The sequence below is a fragment of the Musca autumnalis genome, unplaced genomic scaffold (genome assembly GCF_047663935.1).
Source record: "Musca autumnalis isolate F117 unplaced genomic scaffold, ASM4766393v1 scaffold_5, whole genome shotgun sequence".
NCBI lineage: Eukaryota > Metazoa > Arthropoda > Insecta > Diptera > Muscidae > Musca > Musca autumnalis.
In genome coordinates this window covers 207,116,725-207,140,777 of record NW_027412088.1, presented here as the reverse complement: position 1 = coordinate 207,140,777, position 24,053 = coordinate 207,116,725, and the positions used below count along the sequence as shown (strand labels likewise).

Genomic DNA, 24,053 nt, shown 5'->3' with positions numbered 1-24,053 from the left:
CCAAATTCAAAGAAATATCTATTCACACATATGTATGTGTGTGATAATTATTGCAATTAATATAAATTATGAACAATAATAATAACAATAATTAATAATAAACATTAAAAGCCTCATTGAAGGCATTCCCTGTGTTATTACAAAATGAAAGCATACTTCAAGGCGCAAACTATATTAGACCAATAACTAATAAATTTAATATACTTATCTTATTTATTGTCTTCTCTTTCTAATTAGATTTGGCGTGAATATGATACCGACAATTCAGGTTACATTGAAGCCGATGAACTTAAAAACTTCTTAAGGGATTTACTCAAAGAGGCCAAGAAAATCAATGATGTGTCTGAAGATAAATTAATCGAATACACAGATACAATGGTAAGTTTTAACTCCTATATGTGTTATGGATAAGGGGCTATATTCTGTTCTGTTGTCGTGTTTGGCAATAACCATAATTCTCCACTTTCAATTATATTCTGCACAACCCTAACGTTTATCAGTACACGTCATAAAACATTTTCAAATGATTTGTGATATCATAAATTATTTATGATTGTGCTTTGCTTGTTAGCTTTCAATGTTTGAGACAACAATGTATGTGTATGTGTTATGAGTGTCATTTTTTTCAATTTGCAACAAAATACTTGAATCCAATATGCCTCGTAACATGCTGCTGACATGGGGATATGCGTATCTGTGCAATATTTGTGCCTTGGATAATACGTTGCAATCGCATTGGTTTTTAATTTACTTGCATTTTCCGGGTTTGTTTTTACACCCAAATCTGTCGACATTGCTAATCCAATTTACACACACACTAGCATTATAAATTGTCAGCATGTCATCAATGACTCATCGACAACAGTTAGATGAATTGTTAACATAATGCCTTGCACTTAATACAAAATGCAAATCATGTCTGTATGTAGGTGCAATGTTTTCCATCCTGCTTTTAGTTAGTTGTGGGCGGGACCATGGACTTGCAATGACATTGCTTGTTGTAAACCTGACAATAACTGCAATTACCATACTTCGTACATGTGTTCTAGTTGAGCATTTTATGCGTGTCATCATTTATTATCAGCAGTTTCATCATACATATACATATGTATACGTGTGTGTGTGTTTGTAATTTTGTTGTATACTTTTAGGCTTAAGGTAGATGCTAAACAATGTGGACATTTTAAGTGGAAATAATTTTGTTGTGATTTAATACTTATTTTGTAATACATAAAACAACAAAGTGTAAATATTTTCATCAACGTTTTGAGGGATTTATTGCTGAATGGCCTTTAAAAGGTTTCAAATGTTTAAACGTTGTAGAAGAAAAAACTTATTCCATCGCATTGTGTTTGTGAGAACTCGGTACAGCGTTTCTAAAGACAGCGTTTTTGTTATAGAAGGCCATAATGTCTTCTAGAAGGCCAGGCGCCATTTATTTAGAAGACCATAAGCAGATGTTATTCCTTTAGAACAAGAAAATGCCTCCATATAGAATAGAAGACCTCCGTATGAGGGTTCTATAGAATGAAAGACCTCCGTAGGAGGCTTTTATAGAATAGAAGACCTCCGTAGGAGGCTTCTATAGAGTAGAAGACCTCCGTAGGAGGCTTCTATAGAATAGAAGACCTCCGTAGGAGGCTTCTATAGAATAGAAGACCTCCGTAGGAGGCTTCTATAGAATAGAAGACCTCCGTAGGAGGCTTCTATAGAATAGAAGACCTCCGTAGGAGGCTTCTATAGAATAGAAGACCTCCGTAGGAGGCTTCTATAGAATAGAAGACCTCCGTAGGAGGCTTCTATAGAATAGAAGACCTCCGTAGGAGGCTTCTATAGAATAGAAGACCTCCGTAGGAGGCTTCTATAGAATAGAAGACCTCCGTAGGAGGCTTCTATAGAATAGAAGACCTCCGTAGGAGGCTTCTATAGAATAGAATGAAAGACCTCCGTAGGAGGCTTCTATAGAATAGAATGAAAGACCTCCGTAGGAGGCTTCTATAGAATAGAATGAAAGACCTCCGTAGGAGGCTTCTATAGAATAGAATGAAAGTCCTCCGTAGGAGGCTTTTATAGAATAGAAGACCTCCGTAGGAGGCTTCTATAGAATAGAACTCCTCCGTAGGAGGCTTCTATAGAATAGAACACCTCCGTAGGGGGCTTCTATAGAATAGAAGACCTCCGTAGGAGGCTTCTATCGGATAGAAGACCTCCGTAGGAGGCTTCTATCGGACAGAAGAACTCCGTAGGAACTCCGTAAGAAGACCTCCGTAGCAGGCTTCTATAGAATAGAATAGAAGACCTCCGTAGGAGGCTTCAATAGAATAGAAGACCTCCGTAGGAGGCTTCAATAGAATAGAAGACCTCCGTAGGAGGCTTCTATAGAATAGAAGACCTCCGTAGGAGGCTTCTATAGAATAGAAGACCTCCGTAGGAGGCTTCTATAGAATAGAAGACCTCCGTAGGAGGCTTCTATAGAATAGAAGACCTCCGTAGGAGGCTTCTATAGAATAGAAGACCTCCGTAGGAGGCTTCTATAGAATAGAAGACCTCCGTAGGAGGCTTCTATAGAATAGAAGACCTCCGTAGGAGGCTTCTATAGAAGACCTCCGTAGGAGGCTTCTATAGAATAGAAGACCTCCGTAGGAGGCTTCTATCGGATAGAAGACCTCCGTAGGAGGCTTCTATCGGACAGAAGAACTCCGTAAGAAGACCTCCGTAGCAGGCTTCTATAGAATAGAATAGAAGACCTCCGTAGGAGGCTTCTATAGAATAGAAGACCTCCGTAGGAGGCTTCTATAGAATAGAAGACCTCCGTAGGAGGCTTCTATAGAATAGAAGACCTCCGTAGGAGGCTTCTATAGAATAGAAGACCTCCGTAGGAGGCTTCTATAGAATAGAAGACCTCCGTAGGAGGCTTCTATAGAATAGAAGACCTCCGTAGGAGGCTTCTATAGAATAGAAGACCTCCGTAGGAGGCTTCTATAGAATAGAAGACCTCCGTAGGAGGCTTCTATAGAATAGAAGACATCCGTAGGAGGCTTCTATAGAATAGAAGACCTCCGTAGGAGGCTTCTATAGAATAGAAGACCTCCGTAGGAGGCTTCTATAGAATAGAAGACCTCCGTAGGAGGCTTCTATAGAATAGAAGACCTCCGTAGGAGGCTTCTATAGAATAGAAGACCTCCGTAGGAGGCTTCTATAGAATAGAAGACCTCCGTAGGAGGCTTCTATAGAATAGAAGACCTCCGTAGGAGGCTTCTATAGAATAGAAGACCTCCGTAGGAGGCTTCTATAGAATAGAAGACCTCCGTAGGAGGCTTCTATAGAATAGAAGACCTCCGTAGGAGGCTTCTATAGAATAGAAGACCTCCGTAGGAGGCTTCTATAGAATAGAAGACCTCCGTAGGAGGCTTCTATAGAATAGAAGACCTCCGTAGGAGGCTTCTATAGAATAGAAGACCTCCGTAGGAGGCTTCTATAGAATAGAAGACTTCCGTAGAAGGCTTCTATAGAATAGAAGACCTCCGTAGGAGGCTTCTATAGAATGGAAGACCTCCGTAGGAGGCTTCTATAGAACAGAAGGCCTCCGTAGGAGGCTTCTATAGAATAGAAGAGCTCCGTAGGACGCTTCTATAGAATAGAAGACCTCCGTAAGAGGCTTCTATAAAATAGCAGACCTCCGTAGGAGGCTTCTATAGAATAGAAGATCTCCGTAGGAGGCTTCTATAGAATTGAAAATCTCCCTAGGAGGCTTCTATAGGATAGAAGAGCTCCGTAGGAGGCTTCTATAGAATAGAAGAGCTCCGTAGGAGGCTTCTATGGAATATAAGACCTCCGTAGGAGGCTTCTATAGAATAGAAGACCTCCGTAGGAGGCTTCTATAGAATTGAAAATCTCCGTAGGAGGCTTCTATAGAATAGAAGACCTCCGTAGGAGGCTTCTATAGAATAGAAGACCTCCGTAAGAGGCTTCTATAGAATAGAAGACCTCCGTAGGAGGCTTTAGAATAGCAGACCTCCGTAGGAGGCCTCTATAGAATAGAAGATCTCCGCAGGAGGCTTCTATAGAATTGAAGATCTCCGTAGGAGGCTTCTATAGAATTGAAGATCTCCGTAGGAGGCTTCTATAGAATAGAAGACCTCAGTAGGAGGCTTCTGTAGAATAGAAGACCTCCGTAGGAGGCTTCTACAGAATATGAGACTTCTACAGAATATACAATTTTTGTATGAGACTTCTATAGAATAGAAGACCTCCGTAGGAGGCTTCTATAAAATAGCAGACCTCCGTAGGAGGCTTCTATAGAATAGAAGATCTCCTTAGGAGGCTTCTATAGAATTGAAGATCTCCGTAGGAGGCTTCTATAGAATAGAAGAGCTGCGTAGGAGGCTTCTATAGAATAGAAGAGCTCCGTAGGAGGCTTCTATAGAATAGAAGACCTCAGTAGGAGCCTTCCATAGAATAGAAGACCTCCGTAGGAGCCTTCTATAGAATAGGAGACCTCCGTAGGAGCCTTCTTTAGAATAGGAGACCTCCGTAGGAGGCTTCTATAGAATAGAAGACGTCCGTAGGAGGCTTCTTTAGAATAGAAGAACTACGTAGGCGGCTTTTATAGAAAAAAAGTCCTCCGTAAGAGGCTTCTATAGAATTGAAGACCTCCGTAGGAGGCTTCTATAGAATAGAGGACCCCCGTAGTAGGCTGCTATAGAATAGAAGACCTCCGTAGTAGGCTGCTATAGAATAGAAGACCTCCGTAGGAGGCTTCTATAGAATAGAAGACCTCCGTTGGAGGCTTCTATAGAATAGAAAACCGCCGTTGGAGGCTTCTATAGAATAGAAGACCTCCGTAGGAGGCTTCTATAGAATAGAAGACCTCAGTAGGAGGCTTCTACAGAATAGAAGACCTCAGTTGGAGCCTTCTATAGAATAGAAGACCTCCGTAGGAGCCTTCTATAGAATAGGAGACCTCCGTAGGAGCCTTCTTTAGAATAGGAGAACTCCGTAGGCGGCTTTTATAGAAAAGAAGTCCTCCGTAAGAGGCTTCTATAGAATTGAAGACCTCCTTAGGAGGCTTCTATAGAATAGAGGACTTGTACAAGGGGTTTCTATAAAATAGAAGTAGGAGGCTTCTATAGAATAGAAGACCGCCGTAGGAGGCTTCTATAGAATAGAAGACCTCCGTAGGAGGCTTCCATAGAATAGAAGACCTCCGTAGGAGGCTTCTATAGAATAGAAGACCTCCGTAGGAGGCTGCTATAGAATAGAAGACCCCCGTAGTAGGCTGCTATAGAATAGAAGACCTCCGTAGGAGCCTTCTATAGAATAGAAGACCTCCGTAGGAGAATAGAAGACCTCCTTAGAAGGCTTCTATAGAATAGAAGACCTCCTTAGAAGGCTTCTATAGAATAGAAGACCTCCTTAGAAGGCTTCTATAGAATAGAAGACCTCCGTAGGAGGCTTCTATAGAATAGAAGACCTCCGTTGGAGGCTTCTATAGAATAGAAGACCTCCGTTGGAGGCTTCTATAGAATAGAAGACCTCCGTTGGAGGCTTCTATAGAATAGAATACCTCCGTTGGAGGCTTCTATAGAATAGAAGACCTCCGTTGGAGGCTTCTATAGAATAGAAGACCTCCGTTGGAGGCTTCTATAGAATAGAAGACCTCCGTTGGAGGCTTCTATAGAATAGAAGACCTCCGTTGGAGGCTTCTATAGAATAGAAAACCTCCGTTGGAGGCTTCTATAGAATAGAAGACCTCCGTAGGAGGCTTCTATAGAATAGAAGACCTCCGTAGGAGGCTTCTATAGAAAAGAAGACCTTTTCTTATATAAGCTATAGCTACACGGTTTTATTTAGAAGACCAGATGTCCTTTCTTTAGAAGACCTGCAGATCTTCTGATAGAAGACCTCTAAGAACCCTCTTAGAAAGCTAGTAAATCCTCTTATAGAAGCCCACTATGTTGTCTCATAGGATATGACTAGTTTGCCTTTTATAAGAGCATTCTTTACCTTTTAGTTTTCTGCCAAAACCACACTGTTCCCCTACAATAGGTGAACCAAAATAAAGTAATTTTCTTGTTCTGAATGCCACATTGTACAAAACTAATAATACAAAAGGAAAGAAAAAATCAATTATCTCTATTGTCTGCGACCTCCTACTGGCTTGCTTGAAAACATCAAGGCCGCGAGAAAACAGACAATATTTTACCCAATTAATTTTAGCGCTGGTATAGTCTGCCATCGGGAGGGGGCTTAATGAAATTGTGCGTGTTCTGCAGTTGACTTAGATGTGTTGATTTCTTTTCGTTTGGTCTAAAACAAAGTGCAGTGGAAAGAAAACTTGCCTGCAGCGTGGGATGAAACAAAAAAATTTAAGGGAATATGTTTTTTTGCCTGGCAGGCAATTAAAACTAAGATACTTACATTTTAGTTGAGTAAACTTGAACATTTTGAATCTTTCTTAGTATCCTACAGATGTGCAAAAGTATATCTGATATTGTTCATTTAAAGTGTTTGCTCAAGAAAGAGGAAATCAGAAGAAAGGAAAATAAAAATAAAACAGGTTCTTTGCATTAAATATGCAACAGTTTGTTTTAATTAACAAGTCTGAAAGTATGCAAATAAAACAACAGGGAAATAAAAAATAAGCAAACGATAAAAAACAGAGGTACAACAACACCTACAATTATGCAAAAATTTAATGCACAAACACATAAATTTTTATTCTTAATATTTAACCAAAAAGTTATTCTTGCCCACATTTCGTGCTACTTGCCTAAAGATATGCTAATGAATTTGTCCATTTTTACTGTTTTTTTCTTTTTCAATTTCATAATATATTCCATATTTTATCTTTGCCTTTTGTGTTAATTGAAAAGAAGAAGAAAAATAAAACTGCTTACATATGTCAATGTTAATCTTAAGAAATGTTTTTTTTTTTAATAAAAAATTCGGTCATCTCATTATTCACTGTTTTTGTCTTCTTTATCGTTGTAATTTTAGCTCCAAGTTTTCGATGCCAATAAAGATGGACGCTTGCAATTATCCGAAATGGCCAAGTAAGTTATATTTAAATTTCAATATGTTTAGCAATTAACGTTCCGCCGAAGGACAATTAATTTTTTTCATTTAACATGACTGTTTATTTGATCAAAAATAACAAGTTTATTTTTGGAATAGGAAATATTTGGATTTGGTTTAAACTTCGATTTTGGGCTGGACAAAGTCTAGACTTAAATTAAGCAATATTCCTTTCGTTAATTGTCGATTTGTCGGTGAGACAAGGCGTTGAGAGACGAGGGGTTATAATAATATGTAATGTACAGCGGATCTTTCAAATATGTCTTCTAACTTGATGGTTTTAACCGATTTTATTGATATTTTTTCAATTTTCAAATTTTAAAACACTTAATTGGTTCTCTGCATGTATTATAAAAAATACGTTCCTGTTTTATGGAAAAATACATACATATTGCTACGGATTTTGTTTAAACTTAACCCCGGGCAGACCTTGTTCTATTCCCCGATATGATTTGTACCAAATAAACGAGGGTTCATTAGATTACGAGTCTTTCTATGATTTATTAATGTTACTTCACTTATTTGGACACGACTTTAATTTACTTAACACAGAGCTTTACTAAGGATATATATAATTGTTCCACAAACATCCCATAAGCGACAAGGGAGACTTCTGTCATATCAGTGAGTGGACCCCGATTCATGTTAGCTCAATGATATAGGACCTACAGTTTATTGCCGAGTCCGAACGGCGTGTCTACGACAACACTTTTGTAGAGAAGTTTTACATGGCTGAAATACTCAGGAAATGTCGCCAACATTACTGAGGGGTATTTTGGCACCGTTGAAAAGTGTTTTGGTGTTGCCTGGCCGGGGAATCGAACCCACGACCTTAAGTGTGCAAGGCGGGTGTGCATACCATCGCACCACGGTGGCACCCAAGGACAAACTAAGGATAAACTTTGCTTTACTTAGCTGATGGTTTTAAATCGCGGTCTGATTTACAACTCACCCACCTACCTGATATTCTCTCGTATTTATACTCGCTCGCTGAAGTATAGAATGTTCTAGGATACGAGAGAGGAGCAGGGGTTGTTGTTGTAACAGTGTGTTATATTACATGCTTGTATATTCGTTCATCTGCTTAATTTGGCCCTGGGTCAATCTCCAGTTCCGGGAACGTGGCTGGTTTGATGTAATCATAGATCCACTGGAGTAAGTGGATTAGGTTGGTTGAAAAGGTGCCGTGTGCTGTGCGGGCTTGTGCCACATGCAGAGCAGATGTTTTGCACAGAGCCCTTGATCCTTGCCCAATAGGAGTTTAGACGCCTGCACCCTCCCGAGCGTAGTTGAGCCAAAACTACTCTGGTTAGTCGTGGCAGGTGACGCTCTTCAGCTGCGATAAATGGGATATTTGCTCAGTGGGCAATAAGGTTTCTTTACCTGCACAACAACTGCTTCCGACTAGGGACTTGAGGACCTTCTTCCTACTTTTCAGCTTGTCGTAGATGTCCAATGTGTCCCCTAGAGTTCTGGGGTAGTTTGTGGTCGGAATTTTGCTACCATCGACAACGACATACAACTCTCTTCCCACTTGCGCCGTCCATGTGGTGAACAGAGTGGTCGTAGATTTAGTGGCGCATATTCCTCACGTGGTAAAAGGTGGTAAGATTGGTCGAATAGGAATTCAGTCTTTCACAAATGTGATCAGGGAAGGTACCTGACGCCTGGATCGTACAATCATCCGCATACGTTACGATCTCGATGTTGTCTGGAGAGGGCAGAATAAGGGAGAGGTAAAGGTTGAGCAATTCCAGAGATATCACCCCACCTTGGGTAACTCTCTGTTTCACTCTACGGGGTTTGGACTTCTTGTTTTGGACCTCGTACGACTGGCGTCCACACATATAATTGATTTTCAAGGTTTCAAGCTTGGCCGGAGGTATAATGCGAGAGGCTGCAGCAACAATGGTATCTCGTAACGTCCTTTCAAGCTTGGCCGTAGGGTTTCGACCAGCAGGTACAATGCGAGAGGCTGCAGCAATAATGGTATCTCGTAACGTCCTTTCCGCTACCCGAATATCAGACGGACACTTATAACGGCAGCAGTGTTGCAACTCTTCAGATGATTTAACCAATTGTTCCGCTTATGCTCCCCGACCAACCTGTTAACTTCCGGTGTCAGCTCCTTGACTCTGGGGTCACTGAGGTTGGCTCGACGAAGCTCATAACGCTCATTTGCAAATCCCGTCGCCTTGTCACACTTCGGGTATTCGACCAGCAAGTATATGGCTAGCGGCTGAAGCAGTGATGATGTCTCGGAATGTCCTTTCCGCTACCAAAAGATCAAACGAAATGAGCAGATATCTGAAGCGGTGATTAGTGAACTCTCTGAACTCGGCCAATCGATATTGCCATTATTGACAAAAGTGCGATGTTCTTAGGTGATGAAATCGGGCGGTCTGTTAATGGAGACAGTTATAGGGAGATGGCCTGGTCCTAAAAAAATTACGGGTTGCCAGGTGAGGTCGTTTGTCAGCCCATGTGACACGATGGTTATTTCTGGCGAACTGTGACACTCTCTGCGAATTCTGGTAAGGGGTTTCCTCATTGACAGTGCAAAACGTAGAGCTATTAATCTGCTCAACCAGCGCTTTACCCGTCTGGTCGTTTCCGAGGACCGAATGCCACAACTCATGATGCGTATTAAAGTCCCCCAAGACCAGATGGTTATGACCTACCAAAGGCGTTCTAATGTTAGACTTATAACCTGAAATACAGCTATTTATCGGCGGGATTGATATGTTCAGCAACTCTACTTCGGCAGTTCCACATCTGACTGCTACCCCCATATATTCTATGTATGGGTCATTAGGGTCAGGCTCAAGCGAGATAGGTCTGTATTTAACAGATTGGTGCAATAGGAAAGCTTATCCCCAACCTCCACTTCTAGTGCGATACTTTCTCAGTACGTTGTAACCACCACCTGTCATAGTCCCTCACATGAACAAGTCCAGAGTAACCCCTTAGATACAGCCACTCCTGACATATACTGCATCTCACCGAAGGTTGAATATGGGTCAAGATGCGGATGTGACAAACAGAGCACAAATATATTGGTCCCGGGTTTGCCTCCGTCCCTGCATGGACCATAAGAAGGCTCAGGCATTCCGAGATATGCTGCTCCCAACACAAAAAACGATACAAATTGTAACGTGGTTTTGTCGTAGGCTGGGGTAGACTTAGTCGTGTCCAGGGTCGCCATAAGGGCCCACTAAACCTTACGGAATAATAAGACGAGTAATCTCCTTTTCCTGGGGTTTAAAACGGATATTTATTGATGTAAAACTAATTTATAATCTACTGATGTTTAAATACGATAAGAAGGATAATTGCCTGGGGATGATCGGGAACTCGGTGATTCGCTGTTCGGTTGTAGGCGATTTGAAGATAATCGGGAACTCGATGATTCGCTGTTAGGTAGTAGGCGATTTGAAGATAATCGGGAACTAGGTGATTCGTGTTGTAGATGTTCGGCCACTCGGGGTTCGTATGTGTTCGGCCACTGGGGTTCGTATGTGTTCGGCCACTCGGTGATTCGGTGTTTAGGGTTCAGTGTTCGGTGATTCGTGTTGTTGATGTTCGGTCACTCGGAGTTCGTACGTGTTCGGCCACTCGGTGATTCGGTGTTAGGGGTTCGGCAACTGATGATCGCTGTTCGGCTACTCGGGGATTCGGTGCTGTAGCTGTTCGGCAACTCGGGTATTCGGTGTTCGGCTACTCGGTGATTCTGCACTCGGCTCGGCTGTTCGGGTTGTCGTTCGTTAGTGTTAGTTCTAAGTTAGCCTCTACGGTATTCTACGAGTACTGACTAGTGGAACAACACCCGAAGGTGGAGTGGAACAACACCCGAAGATGGAGTGGAACAACACCCGAAGGTGGAGTGGAACAACACCCGAAGGTGGAGTGGAACAACACCCGAAGGTGGAGAGAATGTATTAGCTACCGCGCAAAGGGGTAGCTCTCAATAATACTTCCCAGCCTCTAAACACTCTCGTGTCGGTTGGCGGACTACGAACACAACAACTGTACTCAAGCCCGTATGGCTGGCTCCCTGCAGTAGCAAGCCTCCTTGTCCCTTCACAAACTGAAATACTTAAGTGAACGGTTGCACAAAGTGATTGAGAAGTATTCCGTTGTTGTCATGCTGGTCATTTATTACATTGCATTATAACGTCCATAGTAGCGTCAGGTGTTTTATCAGTGTGGATGGCATTGAGTTGTTTTATAGTGGGGATATGTGCACTGAGGTGGCAGCCGCTGGCCTGAACACGGATGTTGTGCGGTTCCAGGTCAGTCCGGTACGAGAGAACCCGCTGCCGTGAGACAGAAGGGGTAGTAATCAATGACGTCGCAATAGGGTAGAATAATTAAGCTAAAACTAAATGATCAATACAAATATGAGAGCGACTGCAATAAAAACAATATCAAAATTAACAGTAGTTGTTGTTGTAAAATAGTTTCGAAAAAGTCACTGCCTCAAAAAATTTACGCTACAACTTAAATTTTTAAATTAAATTTATTATAATTCTGCCAGTATCTTTCGTAACAGTATGTACATTAGGGTTATGATTTTTTTGCAACCACATATATTATATATAACTTTATTTCATATATCGTAAAAATTAAAAGTGGTTTGTGCGGGACCTTTTTCAAAAATTAAATAAATAAATGTTATTTTAGGTCATTCGTTCGTGCAACAGGAAATATTTTTTTGAGAAAATTTTATTTTCATTTTATAGAATTTTTTCAAAAAAAAAAAAAAAAATTCAAAGTAGTTTGTGCGGATTTTTTTAAATAAAATTAATGTTACTTTAGGTATTAGTAGGCAAAATGTCAAAAAGTCATAACCCTAATGTACATATATTGGTTTAATATAATAACAATTTTCTTGTTCTTCTTTCCTTCCTAACACTCATATTATTCTATGAGTCTCCCACAACTTCAATTACTCTCCTTGTTTTAATATAGCAACCGAAATGATTGATATTTGTTTCCTTTCAGATTACTTCCAGTCAAAGAGAACTTCCTCTGCCGACAAGTATTCAAGGTATGTACAAATATATCCTTTTGTAATCCTCAAATATCCTAACAAAAGCACAAACTATCCTAAATAAATGCATTTGATAATGAAAATAACAAAGAAAAAACAAAACATTTTTGCATTTGAGTTTAGAATAAAAAGCATAAATAAAAAAAACTAATATTTGCACTTTATTTAGATGCTAATTTCTAACAAAAATAATAAAACAAATAAAAAGCTATAAAAATCCATAAAAATAAATCTATGTGAAAAGTTTTAGTTTTGATTTGAATTAAATTCCTGAGTTTATTTGTTTTAGTTATTAATTTAAGCATTAAAAAACGAACAACTAGAACATTTTAGAGAAATAGTAAAACTACAGCAATAGACTAAGAGGATTCTAGAGCATACATTTAGGATGAAAATAAATGTTATGATACCAAACAATGTATACTTTTAGGCAAAACCGAATGTGTCTGCATATTATATAGTGGTAGATATGCAAGAAAACCTATAAAACGAATCCTTCCATTAGAAATTCCAAGAAAACACAACAACAACTATAAAATGTTTCCATGAGTATTTTCAACATATTTCCATATAAATACCTCTGTTTACTTAAAAATGTCTTAAATTTTTATCTTTCAATTTGGTTTATTTTTATTTCAATTATTATTTTTTGCCTAAAAATATGTTTATATTTATGGCAGATTTAGTCAAGACATTAATTTGCTTATGAAAAAATAACATTTTAATTTATTCATTATTCTGTCTCCTTGACGGGAGACGGACTCAAAATATGAAAATGTCATTGTCCTCAAAATGATGATGGTTTAGGTTTTAGTGCTTGAATTTGTTTTGATAAACAAAACATCAATTGTTTACTTGCGTATTTATTTGTTTTGGGTTATTGTTGACAACCACTCAGAGAAACCCCTTCAAGGAGCTGATATAGAATAAAATTATTTCCATTATGAATACTTTTGTGTTGAATAAAATAAAAATCTCATAAATAAGTCGTCGCTACTCCCTAAGTTCAGTCCAGGGTCACTGTTTAAAGTTAAAATGCATGTCATTCGGTTTTCATACAATATGTACTCGTACAATCAACAAAAAAGGTGCAGATTAAAGAACGGTGGTGTGTGGATGTGGTACACTACTTGTGTGTGTGTACCTTCATTTCAAGGTCAACAAGAATATTTGTACGCAGCCATAAAACAATTTCCATTGTTTACTCTACTCTTTTAGAATTGTGAGAGTGTGTGTTTGAGTTGCTGTAATTAATGACTGCAAAATAATAGAGACACTCTACAAACGAGTCTTCTTACACAAACTAACAAACAAAGGATAAATATTTTTAGTAGAGTAAACAAATAAATTTTACTTTACTTCTGTTTCGTAAACAAACATTATTTCATATTTATGAAGGAAATTTAAAGAAGGGTCAGTTAGAAATATGTTTTAATATAAAAAATTCAAATGGCTCCTAAAAGTATGCATACATTTTAGGAAAATGTGTGAGCAGTGTTTGTTGTTTAAGTGGTCAGTTAGCACATTTATTAGTTTTGAATTCCATCTAATGACCTTACTCCGTAGATGATATAAAACCTAGGGATTTCCGGCTTAAGGCCAGTGAATAATATTAAGGCAAACTTTTTGGTTTTACAGAGATTTAAACTACTATTAAGGATTTGCTTTTATGTGTGAAGCTTTGCAGGGATAAGTGTTAGTCTCTAGAGATTAGATTTACAGTGGTTTGTAGTAAAACTTGTGTTTTATACGAGGCCATCAACAACATATTAAAATTAACTATTCAATTATCCAAAAGGTCATCAGATCAACTCACAAATCGTTCATGTTGCAATAAATTGAAGTCCGAAGTTTGGGTACAAGCACAGTTAAAGTTGTTGTTGTTGTAACAGTGTTTATTATTGTATGATTGTGTGTTTGTTCTTCTGTTCAAACTGTTCTCTAGAACGTGAAGATCTTTCTTGATGTGCCTAGGTGTGTCGGGCCTACCCACAAGATTGTGATTGGGATGGCTCTCACTATAACACCCCAGCAAGTACTGCAACGAAAGCATCACATTGTGTTGTTGCATTGGAAGAATCTTTGGTGAGCTTTGCGGCACAAGTTTGATCCGCGAGTTTGGAATAATATTCATTCGGAATGGAATAATATTCAAACTTGTAAGAATGCCGCCCAGAGAACAGCAACAGGGTACCTCCTCATGTCTTCGTTGGACCACCTACATGAGGAGGCACACGGTTGCTGTTCTCAAGGCGGCATTCTGACAAGTTTGAATATTATTCAATTGCGTATCACATAAGCTCGCGGACCAAACTGGCCCCGCATAGCTCACCACAGACCAATCTATTGCGTTATATGTGGGCAACAAGGTTTCTTTATCTGCCTCCAAGTGCTGCCGGTTAGGGACTTAAGACTTTGTTCCTACTTTTCAGTTTGTCCCCGATAGCTGTGGCATGCGAGGACGACGTGAACGTGCTGTCAAATGTGATCCTGAGAATTTTGGGACAGTTTGTTGTGGTCGGAATTCTGCTACCATAGCCCATGACATTCAACTCTCTTCCCACCTGCGCCGCCCAGCAAAAATCCTCATTACAAACCTCCTTTACAAACCACCCATTATTTTAACAAGGGCATGTCTGGTTATTTTGTAACCACTGAAATAAGTAGTCAGAATCTACTCAGAATCTACTGTGGTGAACAGAGTTGCCGTAGATTTAGTGGCGGATATCTGCGTATTCCTTGCGTGGAAAAATGTGGTAAGATCGCTTAAATAGGAGTTCAGTCTTTCACTGATGTCATCAGGGAAGGGACCTGACGCCAGGATCGTGCATTCATCCACATACGTTACAATCTCGATGCCGCCTGGAGTGGTCGAAATACAGGAGAGATAGGTGTTAAACAGTTCCGAGGATATCAATCCACCTTGGGGATCTTACTGCCACCGTCTACGGGGTTTGGACTTCTTGTTCCACGTACGGCTGGTGTTCGCACATAAAATTCATTATTCAACGTTTCAGGCTGTCTGCTCAATGTCCTCAAACAGCGTGGATTGCCAGACAGCATCAAAGGCTTTTCACTAGAAAAGCGCCACCATTACTGTTCTATCATACGGCTTATCCTGGTTGAGTCCTGAGGAGGACTAAGGCCTCAAGGGTCTTTGCTACGGGCGACAAAAGCAAAATCGGCCTGTACGATTCACTTTGCCTGGCATCCTTGCCAGGCTTCAAGGCCATTTAAGGCCCAGACTTCGGGAGCAATAAGGGTTTCTAGCGACAAGTTGGGAATTACCATGGAGATTCCATCAGAGCCCAACGCTTTGAATGATTTCGAGTTCGTTATGGCGAATGTTGGGAATCCTCATCCATTGTAAACTGCGGTGGTTCATCTTCGGCAGGAAGAGATCTGATGTGACGTAATGCTCTTCTCTTCGCCCTGTCAGTTCCGGGGTGCTCGACAACTGTCAATTGAAATAACCTGCACATATTCGGGTCAGTCAACATAACGTCGCCAAACGTGACTGAGGTCATATCTTACTTCTTTCCATGGTTAGAGGGTGACTTAAGCGATGCCCACAATTCACGTATACCGGCTCCAATGTTGCAACTCTGCAGATGATTTAACCACTTGTTAAGCTTCTGTTCCCCGACCAACCTGTTAACGTCCAGTGTCAGCTCCCTGAATCTGGGGTCACTGGTTTTACCTCGACGAAGCTCATCACGCTCATTTGCTATTCCCGTCGCCTCTGCTGGGAAGTTTGGTCTCACACCAGTGATGATGTCTCGGAACGTCCTTTCCCCTACCCAAACATCAGAAGGATTGGGCAGATCTGTGAAGCTGTGATTAGTGAAGTCTCTGAAACGCGTCCATCGGCTTTACCATGATTGACGATAGTGCGGCGTTCAGAGGTGATGAAATCGGTCGGTCTGTTTATGGAAACAATTATAGGGAGATGGTCTGATCCAAGAGAAATTACGGGTTGCCAGGTGACATCATTTGTCAGCCCAGGTGACACGATGGTTATGTCTGGCGAAATGTGACACTCTTCTCTAATCCTGGTGGGAGCGTTCTCATTGATCGTGCAAAACATAGAGCTATCAGTCTGCTCAGCCAGCGCTGTACCACTCTGGCCATTTCCGAGAACCGAATGCCACAACTAATGATTCGTATTAAAACCCCCAAGACCAGACGGTTATAACCTACCAAAAGTGGTCAAGTGTTAGATTTGTAAGCTGAAGTGCAGCTATTTTTCGGCTGGATGTATACGTACAGTAGCTCTGCCTTGACAGTTCCATACCAATCTGCTACCGCCACACATCCTATGTACAAGTCATTTGGGTCAGGCTCAAGCGAGATAGGTCTGTATTGAACAGACTGTTGCAATAGGATTGCTAATCTCCACTTCTGGTGCGATTCTTCCTCAATACGTTGTATCCATCACAACGCTGTAAGCTGCAGTTGTTGTTGAGCTTGGTTTCCTGCACCGCCGCGACCTATTTCCTCGATCATCCCTCGGAGTCCATTACAATTAAATTGCAAAAAGGATGCATTTTCTGGGATTGGAACAACAAAGGCTGATGTTAAATGCTGCGTGTGCGGTTGCTACGGGGCAGTTTCTTAAACTGACGACCACTCGCTGGTGGCTGTGTTCACGCTGCATGCTTGCTGCATGGTCCCTGTCATAGTTCCTAACATGGAGAAATCCAGAGCAACCCCTTAGATGCACCCGCTCCTGATATCTATTGCATCACACCGAAAGCTGGATATGGGAGAAGATGCGGTTGTGACAAACCGAGCTCAAATATATTGGTCCTGGGTTTTCCTCCTTCCCGGCATCGACCAAAAGAATCCGGAGCAGGCATTCGGGGATATGCTGCTCCCAAAACATAACACAGTTTGTTCATACAAATTTTGTTGTTGTTGTTGTAACAGTGTTTTATTATTATGTTTGTATGTTCGTTCTCCTGTTCAATCTCGCTCTGGGTCTCCAGTTCCAGGAAGTTGACTACTTCGATGGGATGTAACCACAGATCCACTGGAGTTAGATGAGTAGGCTTGGCAGGGCAGTTGAATAGGTGCTTAGTATCGTGCTGGCCCATGCCGCATACAGGGCAGATGTCTTGGACGGTGCGACCGATTCCCGCCCAATAGGAATTTAGGCGACTGCAAAATCGCGAGCGCAATTGAGCCAAAACTACTTTGGTTTGTCGTGACAGCTGACGCTCTTCAGCTGCGATAGATGGGGGATGTGCTCCGATGGCTGCATTCACACTATACTTGCTTGTGGTCTTAGCAAATGTGTCCGTGTGAATGCTGTTCAAACCTGCCTGATATGCCTGTTGATCTAGAGGTTCTCTCCTATATTGTTGGACCGTCGTCTCTAGAGCATGAATATCCTTCTTGATATGCCTGGGTGTATCGGTGGCCAGTAGATGGTGATTGGGATGGCTCTCACGGTAACACCCGAGCAAGTACTGCAACGATAGCATCTTATTATGTTGTCGTACTGGAAGAATCTTTGCCTCCTCATGTATATGGTCCACTGTATATTTGAGGAGGCACCATGTTGCTGTTCTCAGGGCGGCGTTCTGACAAATTTGAATCTTATCCCACTGCGTGTCACATTAATTCGGGGACCAAACAGGCGCCGCATAGCTTACCACAGACCGACCTATCGCTTTATACGTGGTCAAAAAGGTTTATTTATCTGTACTCCAAGTGCTGCCGGCTAGGGACTTGAGGACCTTGTTCCTACATTTCAGTTTACAAATTTTGTGGGCCATTGAAGTGCATAGTAAAGTAGATAGTTCCAAATAATTCATTTGGCACAACTCTACTAATAATCTGGTGGATACGCCTTGTCAATGTGACCATGTCTTCTGAATTGAACATTTATTTGAAAACCCCTCGGTTTCTGGTGTTTATTATTCTTTAGGAGGTTTTTGGATACACGATCTCATGCTGCCTATGTTTCCCCTGTCCACTTTTCTCTCCACACCCCTGTGCTTCCCCACTATTTGTTGATCCAAATTTATATATAGCATTTTTCGGTACGAAAGCACCCGCTACCGTAGAATTGACATTAAAGTAGTTTTTAACTGCGAATTATGTGTCGAAAATGTCCTCTTACAAAGGCGTATAAGTCTGTAGGAATACTATATTCAGACATTTTTATCAAATCCGATCTTGATGTACGCAAAGAGGTTCGTAAAAATATTTTTTCCTGTTGTCTTCTCAAACTTGTAGTTCTTGCAATTTTCTCCCCCATCCACAACCACTGTGCCTTCGCATCTAATAATTTGTGATAGTTTATTTAGGTTCCGGTATTAAATTTCATATCACTAACGGACACTGAGAATATGGCATAGCAACACACACACACAAGGCCACCTTCTCACATGCAGTCCAATTAACCTCAAACCTAGTCCAAACCGAACCAAACTAAACAAAGCATCAGAACTTAAACAAAAGGAAACGGATACCCTGGGCAATGGTTGGTAATAATTTTGGTAAATGTATGGTTTCAATTTGCCTTAGTTCTTCTTCTCGTTTTGGTATTGTCGGCAAAAAACCCGATGGGTGGTCGTTTCCTTTATTATTCAACATCTATTGTTTCGCTGAAACACAGAAACGTCCATACATATTTAACATTCATTTTATTCATATATGACAACATGGGGGTGTAGTGGGAATAAATGTATGTACATGTGTAGGTACATACTAATATGTATATGGAGGACATGCAAATTTATAAGGCCAATTGGTTTCCGTAGACATTTAGTAGGCATTATTATTATACTACATATGTATGTATGTTGACATACATCGGTAGGGTGACTCTTCAAAGAGGTATGTTTTTGTTGTAATTATTATCTTTGAGAAAGATTAAAAAATAAAAGAGGGCGAAAAATAGCATAATAGTTGAATTGTAACTATTAAATATTATTATTAGGGAAATTTAATAATTTCCAAGTTCAATGTATTGCTTCTTATTTTGTATTATTTCCTGTAAATTTGTACACAAAATTGTAATTTATGTTATTTTTTTTTTTTGTTCTCAGGTATTGCTCAAAGAGCTTTTTATGAAAATTAAAAGCAAAATTGTAAAAAAATCTCACTAAGGAAATACTAAATAAAATTATAATTTATAATTTTTAAATCTTTTTCTTCTTTCCTTTCATTTCCCCCTTCTTCACATTCACAACCTGTTTTTTGGCATCTTCCAACTCACCTCCACTAACACTGTCCCCTTAACAAAATGCATTGAAATTGTCTTTTTCATTTTCTTTAATGCGTCTTTGATTCTAAAATAATTATTAAAAAAAATAAAAACTTCAATACTATTCTGCACGTCTTTTTAACTTTCCAAAAAAAAAAAAAAACAAATTGAAATTTTAAATTTATTTCCTGCATAAATTGCCTTTAAATAAACGACAATGGTTTGTGCATAATTAAAATAATTAACCATAACCATGAAAACCCAAATCCCCCTGTCAATCATTGATTGCCATTCACCATTTTCTCTCCACTCACTTATCATTAACTTCAATTAAATGAAATTAATTAATTAATTATACGCATCCACTCTTCAACATTAATATACACACATATTCAATATAAATACTTGTATGTATGTATGCTGCACCAAAAACATCAACAACAATAATAACTTAATTAAATTACAACAATAACAACAACCACCACATGATGAACAAATATGTAAACATGTATTAATAACAAAAACAAACAATCAAATCAAATCAAACTAAATAGGAAGGTATTGAAGTAAGTACCTCAAGTCAAGAACACCTTCAAAGCCGACATTATGTTCTTTTCTAAGAAGCCATTAATAAATGTTTTTTATACCAGATTCCGTTTACAAATGTTATGTTAATTGTTAAATTGTTTTTCAGTTGATTTTCTTTTTGCAAAAGCTAGTTTGGTGTGATAGATATTGTTGTTAATTGAATAAAATATTTGTTATATGATTTAATTTATGTAAATATTTAAATTAAATATAAAACTGGAAACAGAGATCAGTTTTCTTAGTTTTTGCAAACTCTATAGGGTTCAAGAATGATATGAGGTTGAAACACGCCACACTCACAATAGAGTTCCGAGCATCTTGTATCATTCAGCTACTGCAACTGACACCAACTGAATTTTTCGCTAGATATTTTGGCCTAACCCTTTAGGGTGAATTGTCTGCAGGTTCTCATTCAAATGACTTGTGCTGGAGTATTCGTTTAGTTCAAATGATGCTGATATTCTCCATCTACATTTTATGAAGATTTTATCTCTCAAATATGTACTTCCGCTCGTCTTGTAGTTAAATATTTGGTATATAGTGAAAATGCCAGATTTTATGCCGCATTTATATTGTCCAGTCATTTAATTGGCTATGGGTTTTAATCATTCATGTGGTATCGGGTATGTGAGGGATAGCAAATGTAGTGGGTATTGAATATTTAGGTCATTGGTATGTTCGTGTTCCTGCTTAATCCGACCCTTACTCTATCTCCAGATCTAGAAATGCGATTGCTCCACTTGGTTTTAGCCAGAAAGATACTGGAGTCAGTTCAGTAGGTTTGGTAGGGAAGTTGAAAAGGTGATCTAGGGGTTCTATCTTATATCATGAAGATCCCTCCTGAAAAGCGTGGGTTGGGGAATCCTATCCACTATACAGCGATTGTGATGTCGTACTGGAAGAATCTTCGACTGTTCATTCCGATGGTCCACTGATGACATGGGGAGGTTGAATATAGGTTTGACAGGTTTGAATACTGTTCCATCGCATTCCACTTATGTTCGTGGACCACACTGCCGCCCCATAACCATAGACCGAACTATCACCTTTTATGTGGTCAAGAAGGTTTTTTCATCTGCACCCCAAGTGCAGATGGAAGATACCAAGCAACGGTCCTGACCGGTTTTAACATGGCAAAGCCCCGGATTTATCTTGGTCCCTCTTTCATCCCAAGTGGACACTGACCTCCCCGTGGTGTCACCTGGGGAACTGCCTTTAACACCCGTTAAAGGTAGTGAGCTAACATGTGCCGCGCATTCACCCATAAGAACGTTAAAAACTTGGGTTTGGGCGTCGGGTTAGTAAACCTCCCCTAGAAAAAACAGCCTACTATAAAAAAACGAAAGAAAAGAAAAACAAACCCCTCTAAAGTTGAAGAACCCCGCAAACGTTTTAAGGACCATGATCTGCGAATCTGCACCTGGAATGTTCGCACTCTTTGAAAAGTACAAGGCGGATATTACTGCCATACAGGGAATTCGATGGATTGGGAAAGGCGTCACAACAACACCTAAAGGTGACGCAATGTATTATAGCTGCCATGATGTAAAGCATGAGTTTGGTTGCGGATTCGTAGTTAGTCGGAGGCTAAAACTTCTGGTATCAAGCTTTCCCCCAGTGAATGAAAGACTTGCTGCAATTCGAATAAAAGCTAAATGCTTCAACATCAGCTTTATTTGCGCTCATGCTCCCACTGAAGAAAAGGACGAACAGACCAAAGATATATTTTACGAGAGCTTAGAAGAAACATATGACCGCTGCCCTGCCCATGACATTAAAATCATTCTAGGCGATTTTAATGCCAAAATTGGAAAGGAGAATATTTTTGGCCCAACAGCCGGGAAATTCAGTCTCCACAGTGAAACATCTGACAATGGTATGAGGCTGATAGACTTTGCAACTGCAAAAAACATGGTAGTTAGCAGTACCAGATTTCAACATCTCGACATCCATAAGGGCTGTCTCCAGATCAGAAAACAAGAAATCAAATTGATAATGTTGTGATAGATGGAAGACATTCATCGAGCGTTCGAGGCGCAAACATTGATTCGGACCTCTACCTTGTTGCAGCAAAGGTACGCACCCGCCTAAACGTAGCAAACAAAGTACGAACAGACACAACACGAAAGTTAGACATCGGTAAGCTGCAATCACAACAGATAGCCACAGCATATTCCACTCAACTAGCCCAATTGCATAATCAAAGCACTCCTCATCCCGATAACATAACAGCGCAATGGCAAAGCATTGCCCACTCCATGTAAACAGCCGCAAAATCCATACTTGGATACCAGAGACGTCCACCAAGGAATCCATGGTATGATCAGGAGTGTCGTGCTGCCACCGAAGAGAAAAATGCGGCATATAGAGCTACTTTACAATCCGTAGCAACGCGTAGCGCACGAGAGAGATATAGGGAGAAAAGGAGAGATGGAAAAGCGGAAGTGTGAAAAAATCGAGATGTACAGGAGCCAGAATTAAGTCCGAAAATTCTACCAAAGAGTCAAGCATCAAACTGATGGCTTTGGTACATGCAAGGTAATTTGGTAACTGATACAGATAGTGTACTCAGGGTGTGGAAAGAACATTTTTCAAATCTGTTGGTATCCAATAGCAGCGAAGACGACGAAGATACCACAGTCCCAATCCCAGAAGATGGTATTGAATGTACGTATACCGCCCAGCCAAGATGAGGTAAAGACAGCAATAGATCGGCTGAAGAATAATAAGGCAGCAGGGGCCGTTGCCTTACCAGCCGAGCTGTTAAAAACCGGAGGCGACACGCTGATAAGGTGTATTCATCAGCTAGTTAGCACCATTTGGCAGGAAGAACAAGTACCCGTCGATTGGAACCTGAGTATCCTGTGCCCCGTCCACAAGAAGGGAGATAAGACTGTATGCTCGAACTATAGGGGCATAAGTCTTCTCCCTATTGCCTATAAGATAGTGTCAGGGATATTATGCGAACGACTAAAGTCAATGGTCAACGAGATAATTGGACCATACCAATGCGGCTTTAGACCTGGCAAGTCCACAATTGACCAGATATTTACCGTGCGGCAAATCCTGGAGAAGACCCAAGAGATGCAGATCGACACCTACCACCTTTTTGTCGATTATAAAGCAGCCTTCGACAGCCCGCTGCGTTCAAAGGTATTCCAAGCCATGTCTGAATTTGGTATCCCCGCAAATCTCATCCGGCTTTGTAGAATGACTTTAACTGACACGAGGTCCTCAGTTAAAATAGGAAAGAACCTCTCCGAAGTGTTTGGTACCAAAAGAGGTTTCAGACAAGGAGACAGACTTTCGTGTGATCTCTTCAACATCCTGCTGGAAAAGGTTAAACGAGAGGCTAACGTCAAAAGAAGTGGCACAATCTACACCAATAGTCAAATGTTACTTGCTTATGCTGATGATATAGACATCATGAGCCGATCAGTAAAAGAAGTAACTGATACCTTTATTAAGGTCGAAGGAGAATCTGCTAAAGTGGGTCTGGCGGTAAACGGTGAGAAGACCAAGTTGGTGGTGTCGACGCCCAATGCGTCCATTGAGCTCGGACCGACTGTGGAAGTTGGTTCCTATAATATTGAGGTAGTAAAAGACTTCGTCTATCTCGGCACCTCCGTAAACACAACAAACGACATCAGTTGTGAAATAAAAAGAAGAATTGTATTGGCCAACAGATGCTACTTTGCTTTAAGTAAGAAGTTTAAAAAGAAAGCCACATCTCGCCAAGCAAAAATAACGCTCTTCAAAACACTGATACTACCCGTGCTGATGTATGGCTCCGAAGCATGGGTACTTGCGCAAGCAGACATGGCAGTGCTTGGTGTGTTTGAGAGAAAAATTATTCGAAAGATCTACGGACCAATCTGCGTTGACGGTGAATATCAACGTCGCCTGAACCACGAGATGTATCTGCTATACAACGACATCAGTATTGTTAAACGTATCGAGATGCAGCGATTGCGTTGGCTAGGCCATATCATAAGAATGAGCGATGATGAACCCGCCAAAAAAGCGTATATATACGGACCGCTTGGCGGTGAACGCAGAATTGGCAGGCCAAGTAATAGATGACGCAAACAAGTGGATGATGAGATGAAAAGGCGCGGT

General features: G+C 40.4%; 1 protein-coding gene across 3 annotated transcripts in view; it reads left to right on the top strand.

Moving 5' to 3' along the window:
* The window catches only part of Cbp53E (Calbindin 53E), a 99,882-nt gene that overhangs the window by 55,592 nt on the left and 20,237 nt on the right, over positions 1 to 24,053 (top strand). For all 3 annotated transcript variants that reach the window (XM_073988303.1, XM_073988305.1, XM_073988302.1), the window contains 3 exons: positions 238 to 378; positions 7,000 to 7,055; positions 12,082 to 12,127. In XM_073988303.1, the coding sequence (XP_073844404.1) occupies positions 238 to 378; positions 7,000 to 7,055; positions 12,082 to 12,127 (243 nt within the window). The remainder of the gene's footprint in view (positions 1 to 237; positions 379 to 6,999; positions 7,056 to 12,081; positions 12,128 to 24,053) is intronic.